Source organism: Pristiophorus japonicus, chromosome 17 (assembly GCF_044704955.1).
Source record: "Pristiophorus japonicus isolate sPriJap1 chromosome 17, sPriJap1.hap1, whole genome shotgun sequence".
NCBI lineage: Eukaryota > Metazoa > Chordata > Chondrichthyes > Pristiophoridae > Pristiophorus > Pristiophorus japonicus.
Genome location: NC_091993.1, coordinates 112,514,544 through 112,531,639, shown reverse-complemented (window position 1 = coordinate 112,531,639; position 17,096 = coordinate 112,514,544). Strand labels below are relative to the sequence as shown.

Here is a 17,096-nt window from a genome sequence, read left to right as displayed (position 1 = left end):
ACTTCAGATTCCAGCATCCGCAGTATTTTGCTTTATATTATTCTAATTTCTCCTTATGTGGCTCGGTGTCAAATGTTTTGTCTCCCAACACTCCTATGAAGCGCCTTGGGATGTATGACTACGTTAAAGGCGCTACATAAATGCAAGTTTTTGTTCTGAACACTGTTGTAGGAACCACGCCTCGGCGCACTGCAGTTGCGGCGTGGTTTGCCAAAGAGGTAGCGCCGCCTCGCAGTCTCAGGAGGTGCTCGCTTTATTTGGCCGAGGAGATGAAAGCGACCAAGAGCAAAGTTCGAATCGCCGCGATCACCATGCTTGCCCTCGGGTCGGCGTTTCTGATCTTTGTGGCCGCTCTGCTGATCAGGACATACACGTTTAACCCGGCTGGGAAGCCGGCGGCGAGCTCCGCTACCAGCCAGGGGATAACCTTCAGTGCAAACTTCAGCCTGGCCGAGAGAGGACAACTGCTCCGCGCGTTCAAAGGGGCGCTCCGCATCGCCACCGTCTCCCGCAACGCCACTGACTTCAACAGCTCGGCTCTGGAGGAGTTTCGAGATTACCTGCCTAAAGGTAGCGTTCTTTATTTGATAGCAAAATAGCTGAGCCCTGCCTGGATTGAAATGGCCACTGTGAAAGTCCAACTATGTGTTTCTTCCAACTTTTTTTTTTGGGGGGGGGTTAATTAGGAATTTCAGCAATGATTTTTATCTCAAGGAATCATTGAAATTGTTTTTCTTTGGGGGGAGGGAGTTGAAATGCCCCAAATGAATGTATTTTACTGACAAGATTATAATGTGGCTTTAATTAAAGGGCTAGCTCTGCAGTCAATTGCCTTTATCTACACGTTATTTACAGATGTTTCTCAGCGTCCGCCCACCATAGTCTATAGTTATAGAAAGACTTGCATTTATACAGCACTGTTCATGTCCACCGGACATCTCAATGTGCTTTACAGCCAGACGAAGTACTTTTTGAAGTGTAGTCACTATTGTACTAACTTGTGCACAGCAATCTCCCACAAACAGCAATGTGATAATGACCAGATAATCTGTTTTTTTGTTACGTTGATTGAGGGATAAATATTGGCCAGGACACCAGGGATGACTCCCTTGTTGTTCTTCGAAATAGTGCCATGGGATTTTACGTCCACCTGAGAGAGCAGACGGAGCCTTGGTTTAACGTCTCATCCAAAAGCCGACACCTCCGACAGTGCAGCGCTCCCTCAGCGCTGCGCTGGAGTGGGACTTGAACCCACAACTTTCCCAGTGTGTTACCCACTGAACCACAGCTGACATATTATAACAGTAAGTGGAAGCTATTTTGGTGAAGAGAATAGGGATGCATCTTGTATTCAGTAAGTGGGGCTCCTTGAATCATTTCTAAATGTTAGAACTCATGAATAAGTTAGGGCCAGTATTTAAAATGGGATAGAAATTGCATTCTGCACATATTTTAATGCATTCCGTTTATAACATCATATATTTTAAATATTTAATTTGTTAGGAAAATGTGATTGACCTGGAGGATACATGGCTGGGTTCCGAATGCAGGTGTAAATGTTTAGATTTGCAAGTGCAATTGTTGGGCGTAGACAGAGCCCAGTCTGGTTATTTTATGCAACGTCAGTTGAGAATGATTCTTTATTTATATAAAAGGCCACTTCATTTGAAGTAATATTCCTCCCTGTTGTTGGTTTGTTTCTGACCTGTTGGCTCTCATACTGGGTTTGGTTCCAGGGGTGTTGCCCGTCTTCTGATAGCTCGCCCAGCCCTGCAAAGTGAGTCTCAATGGACTATCCAACTGTCGATGGTATCACAACCAATCCCTGCCTCTAAATTTCTAAGTGCTGTAAATGGAAATTACTGGAGTTTCTCAATCATCCTGAGTTGCCAAGTCTAATGCTTTCAAAGTCCTAGGTAGATGCACTTGGAGAATAAACATTTTGTATAGAACTCTCTCTGCTTATGGTGTTCCACTCCAGTACAGAGTGCTATTTTCATCTATTCCTATCCATGGTGCTGTTCAATTTTAGTACAACTCCCGTGGCATTGCTCTTGGATGGTATGGACCAGGCTCTTCGCTTCTGCCCCATGAATAGTGGTCATCAGTACGTGGCCTGTGAGAAAACACAAAGCTGGGGACAAGATGGTGGCTATGCTGTGTTCTGCAAGTAGGAGACCGAGGGCAAGGTTCAGATCAGTGGGGAGCTATCACGGTGACTGTGCCTTGTTTTCCGTAGACATGACGGGTCATTCAGGAAGGAAATTCTTTTTACGGTAGACTGTGGCTGGTGAATGTGTTTGCTATGAAAACTAATTAGAAAGAAGAAAATAATGACTGTGTAAGAACAGACACTACGTGTACCTAACCAATCAGAAAGAGGAACATCATAAATTAAAATATAAAGTTATCAAATCAGAGGAGATTCTGACACTGACTTTCAAGGATATTTCTAATCAGCTGTTCAACGAAGTAGCTAGGAATGGCAGAATGACACCAGTAAAACTGAAGATAAAATTTTTCAGTTAGGGACACTTGGACAGCCTAAATGTCAACCCTCCATGGTTTATGTGGAGTCCTCTTTTTCAGATCCAGTGTCCATTTGTTTGTGTTTGTTAGTTTAATCCCTGTTGAGTTTTACTATCAGTGCTGCCCATGGTATCGCAAGGAGCCACTCAGCTCAGTTCTTCTAAGTGAAACTCTTGGCTCCTCCCCCACCTCGCCCCCCCCCCCCCCCCCCCCCCCAGCCCCAACACGTAAATGGTTCTGGTTCAATTTCCAATTAATCCTCAACGCCACACTCCTTTTCCCTGCTGAAAGGGCTTTGCTCCATTCTCTGATTAACCTTCACTGCTACTCCCAGCTCCCACCTTATTTGCTGCCAGTGGAGTCTGTTCCATCGAGGAAAAGCAGCAGTATTGTGTAGGAGCCAGGAATGGCCAATCAAGGAAGAATTCCTTTTAGAACTGTGAAAGAAAAGGAAGGACTATATGAACAATCTTAAAGGAGGAGAAGTTACTTACAAATGGTAACTTTGAGAGAACCTTAATGACTATGCCTACGTATGAGCACCATGCTATGTCTAAAATCATTTTATTACAGTTCTAAAGCCAATTTAACAAATGCAATCATGCAAATTGAGTAGATGAGACCTATGTTCTCTAGAGTTTAGAAGAATGAGAGGCATTTAAATATATTTCCTGCACTACAACAGTGACTACACTTCAAAAGTACTTCATTGGCTGTATCGCGCTTTGGGTCGTCCTGAGGTGGTGAAAGGCGCTATATAAATGAAAGTCTTATTTTGTCTTTCTTTATATGCACCTACCTATACCATTATAAAGTGGTTTCATAGCACTGGGAACTTGGGATAACCATTTTTGCTAAGTTCCCTCTTCTCTCAATGAAGGGCAAGCATTGAAACATATAACATTCTTAAGAGGCTTGACAGGGTTAATGCTGAGAAAATGTTTCCCATGGCTGGGGAATCTAGAACACAGGGTCACAGTCTCAGAATAAGGGGTCAGCCATTTAGAAAATGCTTCACTCTGTGGGTAGTAAATCTTTGGTATTCCCTACCCCAAAGGCTCAATCATTGAGTATATTCAAGACAGAGATCAATGGATTTTTGGATATTAAGGGAATCAAGGGATATGCGGATAGTGCGGGCAAATGGAGTTGAGGTAGAAGATCAGCTATGATATTGAATGGCAGAGGGGCCAAATGGCCTACTCCTCCTATTTCTTATGTTCTTGTGTTCTTAAATCATCCTCATTTTACACGGACATCATTTTGAGCCCAGAGCTTGCTTGTTTGCATTTATTTGTAAGAGTCCTGCTGATTTAAATTCCTGAGATCACCTCACGAGGCACTATGGTTGAATTCTCTGCACGTACGTTATTCAGTGACACAGTCCCAGGAATTGCCAGTCACTCAGCTGAGCCTTGAAGGGCCTATCTGTTGCAGTTAAAAGAGCTGTAAAAAGCTTTAACCCTGCCATTGATGGGGAGACCTTGCATCGTGCCACTGGTAATGTTTAAGCAAAAATTTAGCTGAATTTTGCTTCCACTGCAACGTCATCAAATTAGTCATGACTTTTTTAGTGTACAAAAGGCACAATGATTGTTGGTAACGAGAGCTGTTTCAGAGAAGAGATGGAGAGAAAGAAGTTTTTGACATGAAGGAAGTCAAATGGCAAAAGAAAATGCAAAAAAAATTGGTTTCATGTACTTCAATTCTTTTCCCCCTCTCATCCCATTCCATAAAGGGACTCCAATATATAACTGGATATTGGGTAAACTTGGAGCTTAAGGTACAAGGCCACGTCCATGTATTACACTTTCAGTAAAACTATCTGTTGTCACGTGTTATGCCAAATGCAGGGCTGCCGAGGAGTAATCAGCTTCTTTGAAACATTTGCTAACTTTAGAAGCTATCAAGTATGGGGAAGTTTGGCAGATTACATCTCCCCTATTAAATCCCACAGGCCCAAAGGATGAGACATTTCATTTCAGCCAAGTTCTCTTGTTGTGCACTTAAAATTTTTAAGACGCAGATTAAAAAATTGTGCAAAGTATTTGACTTAGCATTCTGATCACACATTTATTTCCAGGTTTTAATCAAATGTCATCCACCTGACTGAAGTTCCAAATAGCTGAATTGCATAATCAAACAGTAGAATATAAGTCAGAAGAGGTAAAGATCAAGCTTTATAGCTCTGGTTGGACTGCACCTTGCATACTACGCAAGTTTCTGTTTGTATGAGATAAGAGCAATATTCGAGGGTTTGGAGGCAGGGGAGGGCCCCAAGGTTGATCCCCAGGGTCTGCTGCCTGAGTGACGAGGAAGGACTGGAGAAACTGGGGCAGGAAATTCAAATTTGTCTCGTGCCTTTTTTGGGCGTAAAACAACAAATTTCAGATCGCAACTTCTCATCCCCGATTCCAAGCATGGATGATCCACAGTGAATGTATGATGATGATGATGATGATGGACAAAAATTCAGGTTTTTCCCTTTAACATATTATTAAAGGTGAAAACCAGGGAGAGAGGACCTGAGGGAGGGGGTCAGTGGGAATATGTTTGTGCGTGTGTGTGTGTGCGCTAGGCCCATGCAGCAGAACCTGGTCTCCAATCGTCTTGGATACCTTTGCCACTGGATCAAGACTGAGCTCTGTCAAGCCCATTGGTAGCTGATGTGCAACGGCCACCCCACGTTAAAAGAATTTACGCACAGGCATCTTCCACCCTTTAAAATGAAGCTCGGGACCTGGCATCAGTCATCTTAGAACTCCTTTTTAGTGTGGAAGCAAGTCATCCTCGACACCGGGGACAGCCTCAGAAGAGAAGAGAACCTGCAAGTGACTTGGAAGCAGGTATTGGGTATCTTGCATATACATATCAGAGTCACAACACCAGTTGTAGGATGCCACTCGAGCTCCGCCTAACTTACCAGGTCTTGAGCAGTTTGACCAGCGATCCTTCAGGGGAGCACTGGGGACGGGTCAAGAAATAGCCACAAAACATTTTTAAACTTACATTTGTGTCACACTGGAGCCAGGAGGAGCAAGAGCGCTCATGTTGGCTCCACAAATATATTTCCCCAAACCCACCCCCACCCACATTTGCCTTCCCACCTAGCAGAACCCACTCGTGGGCCAGCTCCTCATTGGAGCTCTGCCTTTGCTCGGGTCCCGACTAGCGAACGGTAAAAAATTGCAATGATTTAAGAGACAATTGGATGCTACGATGGGAGGTGTTTGGATCTCTCTGGTAGTATTACGATGGGCTAAGGCTTTCTCCAACTTACGATTATCTTCCGATCTTCTGACGAGAAGCAGTGGGTTTATGCTTGCTTATTTTAGTTGGGATCTTTTATAGTCTATATTTTGTTAATATTACAAAGAAATAATTCAATTCACTCTGAATATTTTGATTCTGGAGCCTCGTGCTATCTAAAGGAGATTACAATTTTTAAAAAGACACAGCCAAGGAAATCATACTCTCTGGAGATTGAAGGTTGTTCTGTCTGAATATACACTCAAATTCATCATCATAGGCAGTCCCTTGAATCGAGGATGACTTGCTTCCACGCCAAAAAGTTCACGGTTGTTTCAATGAACGACCTAATACTCCAGGTCCCGAATTAAATCTTGAAGGGTGGAAGGTGCCTGTGCGTGGATTTTTTTAACGTGTGGTGGCTGTTGCACACCAGCCACCACACGGGCTTGACAGAGCTAGGTCTTGTTATAGAAACATAGAAACATAGAAAATAGGTGCAGGAGTAGGCCATTCGGTCCTTCGAGCCTGCACCGCCATTCAATGAGTTCATGGCTGAACATGCAACTTCAGTACCCCATTCCTGCTTTCACGCCATACCCCTTGATCCTCCGAGTAGTAAGGACTACATCTAACTCCTTTTTGAATATATTTAGTGAATTGGCCTCAACAAATTTTTGTGGTAGAGAATTCCATAGGTTCACCACTCTCTGGGTGAAGAAGTTTCTCCACATCTCGGTGCTAAGTGGCTTACGCCTTATCCTTAGACTGTGACCCCTGGTTCTGGACTTCCCCAACATTGGGAACATTCTTCCTGCATCTAACCTGTCAGAATTTTAAACGTTTCTATGAGATCCCTTCTCATTCTTCTGAACTTCAGTGAATACAAGCCCAGTTGATCCAGTCTTTCTTGATATGTCAGTCTTGCCATCCCGGGAATCAGTCTGGTGAACCTTCGCTGCACTCCCTCAATAGCAAGAATGTCGTTCCTCAAGTTAGGAGACCAAAACTGTACACAATACTCCAGGTGTGGCCTCACCAAGGCCCTGTACAACTGTAGTAACACCTCCCTGTCCCTGTACTCCAATCCCCTCGCTATGAAGGCCAACATGCCATTTGCTTTCTTAACCGCCTGCTGTAACTGCATGCCAACCTTCAATGACTGATGTACTATGACACCCAGGTCTCATTGCACCTCCCCTTTTCCTAATCTGTCACCATTCAGATAATAGTCTGTCTCTCTGTTTTTACCACCAAAGTGGATAACCTCTCATTTATCCACATTATACTTCATCTGCCATGCATTTGCCCACTCACCTAACCTATCCAAGTCACTCTGCAGCCTCATAGCATCCTCCTCGCAGCTCACACTGCCACCCAACTTAGTGTCATCTGCAAATTTGGAGATACTACATTTAATCTCCTCGTCTAAATCATTAATGTACAATGTAAACAGCTGGGGCCTCAGCACAGAACCTTGTGGTACCCCAATAGTCACTGCCTGCCATTCTGAAAAGTCCCCATTTACTCCTACTCTTTGCTTCCTGTCTGCCAACCAGTTCTCAGTCCACGTCAGCACACTACCCCCAATCCCATGTGCTTTAACTTTGCACATTAATCTCTTGTGTGGGACCTTGTCGAAAGCCTTCTGAAAGTCCAAATACACCACATCAACTGGTTCTCCCTTGTCCACTCTACTGGAAACATCCTCAAAAAATTCCAGAAGATTTGTCAAGCATGATTTCCCTTTCACAAATCCCTGCTGACTTGGACCTATCATGTCACCTCTTTCCAAATGCGCTGCTATGACATCCTTAATAATTGATTCCATCATTTTACCCACTACTGATGTCAGGCTGATTTCTCTGTTCCCTGTTTTCTCTTTCCCTCCTTTTTTAAAAAGTGGGGTTACATTGGCTATCCTCCACTCCATAGGAACTGATTCAGAGTCTATGGAATGTTGGAAAATGACTGTCAATGCATCTGCTATTTCCAAGGCCACCTCCTTAAGTACTCTGGGATGCATCGGCCTTCAATCCCATCAATCTCCCCAACACAATTTCCCGACTAATAAGGATTTCCCTCAGTTCCTCCTTCTTACTAGACCCTTTGACCCCTTTTATATCCAGAACGTTGTTTGTGTCCTCCTTAATGAATACCGAACCAAAGTACTTGTTCAATTGGTCTGCCATTTCTTTGTTCCCCGTTATGACTTCCCCTGATTCTGACTGCAGGGGACCTACATTTGTCTTTACTAACCTTTTTCTCTTTACATATCTGTAGAAGCTTTTGCAGTCTGTTTTAATGTTCCCTGCAAGCTTCCTCTTGTACTCTATTTTCCCTGCCCTAATCAAACCCTTTGTCCTCCTCTGCTGAGTTCTAAATTTCTCCCAGTCCTCGGGTTCATTGCTATTTCTGGCCAATTTGTATGCCACTTCCTTGGCTTGAATACTATCCCTGATTTCCCTTGATAGCCACGGTTGAGCCACCTTCCCTTTTTTATTTTTACGCCAGACAGGGATGTACAATTGTTGTAGTTCATCCATGCAGTCTCTAAATGACTGCCATTGCCCATCCACTGTCAACCCCTTAAGTATCATTCACAAATCTATCCTAGCCAATTCATGCCTCATACCTTCAAAGTTACCTTTCTTTAAGTTCTGGACCATGTATGTAAACTTTACTATTGTGTAAGACTTGCCACCAGGGGGCGTACTTGTGGGAAACCCAAGGGTCACCTGCACACCCCGGGCAAGCAGGTATAAAAAGCAGTCTATCATGCTGCTTCCTCACTCTGGAGTTACATTAAAGAGACCAAGGTCACAACAGTTTGAGCTTGCAGCATACAGTCTTGTGGAGTTATTCTGAACATAACAGGTCTTGGTCCAGTGGCAAGGATTATCCAAGACGACTGGAGACCAGCTCTGCTGCACAGACCTAGTGCACACACACATCGCAGTGTGGGCTGGCCCGTGTTGCCCCTGGGCTCTCGCCTCTTCTGGACCCCGATCACGTTCCTCTGCAATCTTTTGCCCCGACCTCGCCGCTCCTTCGCCCTGACCTCACCGCTCCTGCTGTACCTGCCCACGCTCCAATCAGCGACCTGGATCTTTGTGATGTCCAATCCAGAAGCCCTCTTCGCTGCCGTTGCTCTCCTGCTCCAGCACGTGCTGCTCCCTGGAGTGGTACGCCGCCACACTGCTCCTTCCGCTCCCCGGCCTGCTCCGATGGTGCCCAAATTGGTGGGATAATGACTAGCTGCTTTTATTCCCAGGCCCTATCATAGTCTCATAGAAATTTACAGCACGGAAGGAGGCCATTTCGGCCCATCGTGTCCGTGCCGGCCGACCAAGAGCTATCCAGCCTAATCCCACTTTCCAGCACTTGGTTCGTAGTCCTGTAGGTTACAGCACTTCAAGTGCACATCTAAGTACTTTTTAAATGTGATGAGAGTTTCTATACCTTTACCACCCTTTAAGGCAGTGAGTTCCAGAACCCCACCACCCTCTGGGTGAAAACATTTTCCTTCAAATCTCCTCTAAACCTCCCCTCAATTACTTTAAATCTATGCCCCCTGCTTGTTGACCTCTCTGCTAAGGGAAATAGGTCCTCCCTATCCACTCTATCTAGGCCCCTCATAATTTTATACACCTCCGTAAGATCTCACCTCAGTCTTCTCTGTTCCAAAGAAAACAAACCCAGCATCTCCAATCTTTCCTCATAGCTAAAATTCTCCAGTCCAGGCAACATCCTCTTAAATCTCCTCTGTACCATCTTTCCTGTAATGTGGTGACCAGAACTGCACGCAGTATCCTAGCTGTGGCCAAACTAGTGTTTTATACAGTTCAAGCGTAACCTCCTTGCTCTTGTATTCTATGCCTCGGCTAATAAAGGCAAGCCGTCTGTATGCCTCCTTAACCACCTTATCCACCTGGCCTGCTACCTTCTAGAGCCTCCTGTCAAAAAATAACAAAAACAATATGAGAGATCTTGGAGTATAATTGCTACAATGTACTTTCAGAAAGGGCACCGAATGTTCAGTTAACGATATGCGTATCAATAGGGTCGTTGTGAAGGATTAGTAGCTGTTGGAAGTCACTGGCCTGCACGGATTGGTTGGGCCGAATGGCCTGTTTTGGTGTCGTATATCCTATGTATATTACGTTCTTTAAATAAAAACTCAATATCGGAACAAAGAAAATCTGTAAATTTAAAGACACACGCAATTTGGGAGGAAAACCTGCTCAAACAAACCTTTTGAATGTTGGTAATGCCCCTGCAAACAAATGACCTCTCCTCGTCCAGTAATGCAAAGTTGGCTCATTTAAATGTTTTTCTGGTGGTTTTGTTGCATTACTCCAGCGGCACTGGGCCAGGAGCCTGAGTTTTGGACAACAGCAGGCAGTGCAGGGCTATAAGCTGCCTGAGGTCATCAGTCATTTTTATTGGGGGTGGGGGTAAAGCGGGGTGGGGGGGGGGGTGGCGAGGAAAGTAAAAAGAGAAAAAAGACTTGTATTTATATAGCGCCTTTAACGTAGTGAAACATCCCAAGGCTCTTCACAGGAGTATTATGAGATTTAAAAAATTGACACCGAGCCTCAACGTGAAATTAGGGCAGGTGACCAAAAGTTTGGTCAAAGAAGTAGATTTTAAGAAGCGTCTTGAAGGAGGAAAGAGAGGTGGAGAGGTTTAGGGAGGGAATTCCAGAGCTTGGGGGCTCGGGCAACAAAAGGCACGGCCACCGATGGTTGAGCGATTATAATCGGGGATGCTCAAGAGGGCAGAATTAGAGGGGCGCAGATATCTCTGGGGGGTGTTGTGGGGCAGGAGGAGATTACAGAGATAGGCAGAGGCGAGTTCATTGAAGGATTTGTAAACAAGGATGAGAATTTTGAAATCGAGGCGTTGCTTAACAGGGAACCAATGTAGGTCAGCGAGAATAGGGATGATGGGTGACTGGGAATTGGTGCGAGTTAGGACACAGGCAGCCGGAATAGTCAAGTTCTAGAGGTATCACAGGCATGGATGAGGGCTTCAGCAGCGGATGAGCTGAGGCAGAGGTGGAGACAGGCGATGTTACGAAGGTGGAATTAGGCAGTCTTAGTTATGCTGCGTATATGTGGTCGAAAGCTCATTTCAGGGTCAAATATGACACCAGGGTTGCGAACAGTCTGGTTCAGCCTCAGACAGAAGTTGGGGAGAGGGATGGAGTCAGTGGCTAGGGAACAGAGTTTGTGGCGGGGACCGAAAACAAGGAGAGCAAAGAAAATTTAAATTGCAACCCGGGGAATATTAGTAGGTGGGGCATCTTGAAAGCGCTGTCCTAAGCTTATTGTCTCTCCTAAGTATCATTGGTTGACGAAAGTGAGGAGGAGGAAGTTTAGTTACAATAAACTGTCCAAATTCTGCCGCCTTAATATTGATTGAAACACTGAGTCAGATCTTCAATCTTTAGGGTCATGTTAACACTTCGCTTGTTGCCAAAGTTACTTAGAATTTGCAAAAAGATTCTGTTCCTGAGACCAATGATTTCCTGCAACTGAACTAAGTGTGGCACTTCTTTTTTTTTAAACGCCACTGCAAATTTGTCACCTTTTCAACTTCAAGGCAAACAGTAATCCCCATAAGTATTTTTTCTGAAATGAATGAAAGCGTATTGCTACAGTGGGTAGCAATTTCACAACAACCTTTCACCTACATGGCAACTCAATCAAGACAGTGAGTTGTTTTTTTTTTCTCTTATGGGTTTCAATGCATCTGTGTGTTCAATGTGAGATTCACTTGATTGTGACTGAACCTGGGAAGGTGGTTTGAATTCCTCCTCTTCTCAGACCACACAATGCACACGGATATACAGAGCCTCTTGGGATAAGGCGTAGTAAAATAGCAGAATGTGGGATCTATTGTGCTATACAATTCACAGCTGTAATGCAATAACCTAAAAAAAGCAGCCCATCTCTCTTTGTTTCTGGAATCTCATGTCTGAACAGAATTGTAATCTTTTTGTCGTTTTTACAGCACAATCTTTATATCTAACCAAAGCAACGCTATTAAATGCTTATGATGAAAGGTCATCGACCTGAAACATTAACTCTCTTTCTCTCCACAGATGCTGCCTGACCCGCTGAGATTTCCAGCATTTTCTGTTTTTATTACTATTAAATGCTTCCATTGCAGTAACATGAAGTAACTATTTCACTCATGTTTTTATCAACTCAATTTGAAAGCATACAATTTATAGCAAGTAAAATGAGATCTATGACAAGTGACAAGGTTCACCATTATTTGTGCCATCCTGTCACTTGAGAATTGCTACGGGTTCATTGTGAAATCGAGAATGGCATGATATTCAAGGTACCTTAACAGACAGAAGCATGAAAGTGGTTCTTTGCTTTGATTTCTGAAGACAAAACCCTTTTTGGCTATTCTAGTTGGCCATGTCCACATTCTTTGTGCTTCTGGGGAAACAGTGCAGCTTTACAACGACGGAAATCATTTTTTTTTAAATCATTAATTGATATCAGTATCCGATTCATTTGGGAACGGTACTTTTATGATGGATCTCCCAATATAGTAACTGTGGAAGATGGAGATATGTGTGCATTCATTATTTCAGCGATCCAGAATCTCTGCACTTTCTGGCATTGTGTGTAGATATGCATCAGGGCAACAGGCTCGGAATGGCACTAAATCCCCGTAGATTGCATTTTACTTGGAGCACAATGAATCCCATGAGGAGCTGCATGAAAGCACGAATCGGAGTTTTGTGTTTGACATTTGATTACCGCCTGTTAGCATGAATGTTTTCTCAGAAGAATCACTCAACACTCAGAGTCGGTTCCAACGCCAATGCGGCCTTTATTAACGCTCAGCGGGGAGGAAGTCTCAGGACTGTATCCAGGCTTCTCTCCACTGAACAAAGGGTTTCATGGATCTTTATATGTTTTACAACAGTTTACTACAGTTACATACAACAGTTTACTACAGTTACATTAGACCAATAGCGTTAGTCTCTATAAACGTAAAGTGGCTCATGTGTTGCCAAGAGATGTGTTGCTAAGGGGTGTGTTGCTAGGGATGATTCATGTGTCTTATAACATGGCCTGGGCCTCTCTTATCTTACTGTCCTTGGATGCTGGCATTGGGTAGCCTCCTTATTAGAGTTACATATTTCGGTTCTTGTCAGCTCGGGCTGATTCATGCCCTCGTTATGTGATGTAGGCCCCTCTTATCTCTATTTCTCGGGGCTCTGCTGTGTGGAGTTATAATGGTTTGTTATAGTTATCTTGTATCCAAAGCATTCCTGGCAGTGGGCCTCACAGGGTTATTGCTCGGTCAGCCTCAGTCAATAGTTCACAGCTTGACTACCTGATTTCCCATCATGCCTGGGCAGCCATTTTATGTGTGGCCACTTTAAACTTATGAGTTTAGATATATTCAGCAGGTGCCTACTTCCTACAACAATTCCCTCCGACCGCCCTACCTTTATTAGATCTTGTGCACGGCCCGGTACTCCCTGCCTCAACGTGCTGGCCAGTCACGCGGTTTCAGGAGTCCCGGTTGCTTAAATCAAATTGACATAGGTCAAATCCTCCTGCCCCTTCATTAGACAGGCTTGTTTAGTATTTGGGGACCGGTCATGGGTCCCTCTTCGTTGTGCTTGGTGCCTGCATGCCTGGCAGGCCATTATGCCCCATGTTATTGCTAAGATTAATTGTATCCCGACCAGTATGTGTGAAATTATTCGAATCCAAGGATGGATGTTCACATTTATTCCCCAGTCCCAGACCTTTCTCCACCAACTCTGACTTTGTAAGTCTACATCGATATCTTCTTCCAGTACTTTGATTTTAGTTTGCAGTTGGTGGTAGAGCTTTACGGATTGACCCACTCTGAGCCTCAATTCTCGTAATACTTCGGTTAGATGTGGGATAGAGACCTGATCTGGCTCGTCATAATCCTGTAAATGATCATGGAGCTGATCGGTTACCTCAATAACTTTGGATTTCCGGCGCCTAACCTGGGTGATATGCGCTTGCCCGATCGTGACAGGTCGTAGTGGCGTAAAGCAAAAGTTTGGCTGTGGTATCGGGCACTGCAGGTCATTATACTGGTATGAACGCTCTGTGGTAGAGACACAGTATCTTCCTTGTCCTCCATAACCTGACCTCGCGAAGTGCCTATGTGCGGGCACTATTTCTAGTACACATCCGTCAGTTCGGTTAAACCCGCACTCGTCTAGCTCACCTCGGCCTACCGGGTGAGGGCATACTGTGATCTACCCCCTTTGCTTGCAATCTGTTAGAGAAATCCTGGTAAGTATGTTGTTTCGACGAACGGCGGAGGTGGTGGTCAGATAGTAACGCATGGAGACATTTTCCCGTATTACTCCGATATTCTCTAGTTGGTATAGGGGGAACGGCCCTGAGTCCGGCGTGGCTATAGGGATCATCAGGACTATCCCTATCCCAGTATTCCTACCCATCTGGCAATCTGGAATTGCTGGGTATACTCGGGTCAGTCCCTTCAGAGTACAATTATCCAGTGTCCCCCTCTGGTTAGCCAACTGAGCCAGATGTGAACTGTCTATCCAATCGGGTACTTGCCCGCGTTGGATCTGGTCGAGATTGTGGCGGATCTGTCCCACCATCCACAGACCATAAGCGTGACAGAGTTGCCCCTGTCTTTGCTTTCCTGTATCTTCTTTTTCTCTATCAATGAGGTGATTGATGGTTTTGGCGTGAGCTTCCAGGCCTGAGATGCCATCCAACTGGATTTCGGCACCCTCCTTTCCTAGGTTGGCTTGGTCTTCCTGGTTTTGCTCCACCCTCTCTAATAATCCCTTCATCACCCCTCTAAGCTGTTCCACCCTCTCATTTAACCCTTGTATGTCTATCGAGTTTATTACGGAGGTCCCTGTATTGAAAACGGTGGCAATATCATTAACTATTTCCCTCTTGACCCTGGGGGCTGACCCCTGTCCCTGGAATCTTCTGGCACCCATTGCATCGGCAGCCTGCTGCATTACAATTTTACTTAATACATCGCACATTCTCCTTGACTGTTCTGTACAGTATTCCGGCATCTGAATGCCTGAAATATTGATCAGGACAGGCACAATTTCATGTTTAACATTATCATACAATAATTCCCCTTCGTTGTACATTGCAATCCCATTTTCTGGTCCCTTAGTAGTTATGGGACAAGGCAGTTCCTCAGGCAATGTAGTGGTTCTTATGGGGCGCGGTGTCGGAGGGGGTGAGAAGCATACATACAATGATATTGCAGCCGCCCCCACCTCCTCATAGTACCCACACAGCCCCACTCCCTTTTTGCAGATGACTGATTGCTGGGATTGTCCCGGAGGCACGCAAATTATGCCGAAAGTACATTCATCGGGCCCTTTGACATCCCTCCGTTTAATGCAGCTGCTCCTTATACCCGTGGAGCACTGTACACATACTCTTATTCTTATTAGGATTCTTATGAGGATTCACTTGTAACCATGCATTAAAATAAGTCCTGTCCTTGCTCCAGTCCTTGGCTGTTGGGGTGCACATTCCATCCGTTAAATTAAACAAGACTCCATAGTTCATGTAGTTGTTTATTTCCTGAGTGCGCTGCAATCCGTCGGTGTCATCCAGGGTACGTGCCTGTCGCAGGGCTATCCATATTACGAGGAGTGCCGTTTGTATTCCCATTCTGGTAGGTATTATCTGTAATTTTAAACAGATGGCCTGGTCATCACAAGGGGTTAGGTTTTGCTCTACCAGGATCCCTGTCACCCTGCAAAATCAGAAGCACAAGGTTATAATCGAACCATTTCGAGTTGAATCTGTGGAGCGTGCGCCCGTGTCTTTACCCACTTAAATATTACCCAAACTCCTATTATGACCAAGGCCAAAGCTATTCCTCCGAACATCGTTGTCTGCTTTACCGTTAGGTTGGGTTTGTGGACTACACCTACCCATCGTGGGGTACATTGGCTCTATTGCCATAGGTGATGGTGCTATGGCTGCGCACTGCACTATCCGTCTAGTCCCGTTATCTCTTCCAGCCTGTTTATCTTAGCTTTTAACTCTTCAATTTGTTTTGTTTGAGTATCTATTTCTTTATTGTATCAGGCAAGTATTATTACATAAGCTAGTTCTGTTTTTATTTTTGTTTCCTCTGTTAGGTGAGTTTTTTTTCGATTAAGAAATCCAAATTAATAATGTTCAGTATAAAACGGCTGTCAATAGAAAGGGTTAACTCCTTTCCAGGTTTGTAAGAAGACCTGATGTCATTACGTGACTTCACGTAATCATCTGAAAAAAAAGTCTTTGTGCCTTCAAAACTGGCTTAGAAATTAGGAATCCGTTAAACAGCATAAATCATTAGAGTAAACTCCAATGTTTTCCTAACTTCTAATTCAAGTACTTGCCAAATAAATCTTTTTTTTTTAAATTGATTTAAAACGAGACCACACATACAATAGCAATCTTGTTTACTGAAATTCAATTTTGTTTTTTTTAAATTTCTCTCTTTCTCCTCATTATCTTCAAAACCCTCCTGCTTGTTTAGACTGTTCGGGACTTTTCTTGATAAACACTGTCCATTTTGGAAATCTTTTCAAACTGCATTGAAACTTTCTCATAATTTAAAATCATTATCAATGTTGAGTGTTTTTTTACCTCTTCCAAATTTTTTTTTCTCTTTTTCTAATTAAACCAATATTTTTTCACAGCAAACATCAACTAGTATTTAGTAAGTTATGTCTTTTTTCCATCACAAACATTTTTTTTTCAGCACTTATTTAGTCCGTTACATTTTTTATTTTTCTTCCTTCAAATTAGGTTTTGTATTTTACACGGAGGGCCCGTAACTCCATAAAGTTGCTAATTTAAAATAATTTGTTTACTTTCAAAGTGGCTTCTTTATCTTTTTCTTTTTTCCATAACTGGAATGGAGTCCAGCTTTGAGGGTTTGAGGGCTGCTTTTCGTTATCTCAAAATGCTCCAGTTTCAAAGTCGTTGCTAAAGCTTGCTGTTTTTAACATTTTCCAAAAGTCCCTTTTACACCTTCGCAGATAGCTCGCCACTCGCCCAGGAGTTTGACCTGATCAGATTTAATTTAATAATTTTTTTTTTTGAATCCACCTCAGTATTTTCTGTGCTTTCTCTGAATATCTCAAAATCCCAATTCAAACTTTGTAACTTCAATCTTTATTTAAAACCTTTTTTTTGTTTTGAGCTAGAAGCTTTCTTAAAAGGCATTTTTTATCTCATTCCGAGACTAAATTTATGTCTTTTAATCCAATGTAATCAATCATTGCACGT

General features: G+C 43.7%; 1 protein-coding gene across 1 annotated transcript in view; it reads left to right on the top strand.

Annotated features, from left to right (window-relative positions):
- The first annotated feature begins 224 nt into the window (after positions 1-224).
- Positions 225-17,096, top strand: part of LOC139227933 (N-fatty-acyl-amino acid synthase/hydrolase PM20D1.2-like) — a 97,186-nt gene continuing 80,314 nt past the window's right edge. Inside the window, exon 1 of the mRNA XM_070859087.1 lies at positions 225-570. Within this exon, the coding sequence (XP_070715188.1) occupies positions 270-570 (301 nt within the window). The 5' untranslated portion in view covers positions 225-269. The remainder of the gene's footprint in view (positions 571-17,096) is intronic.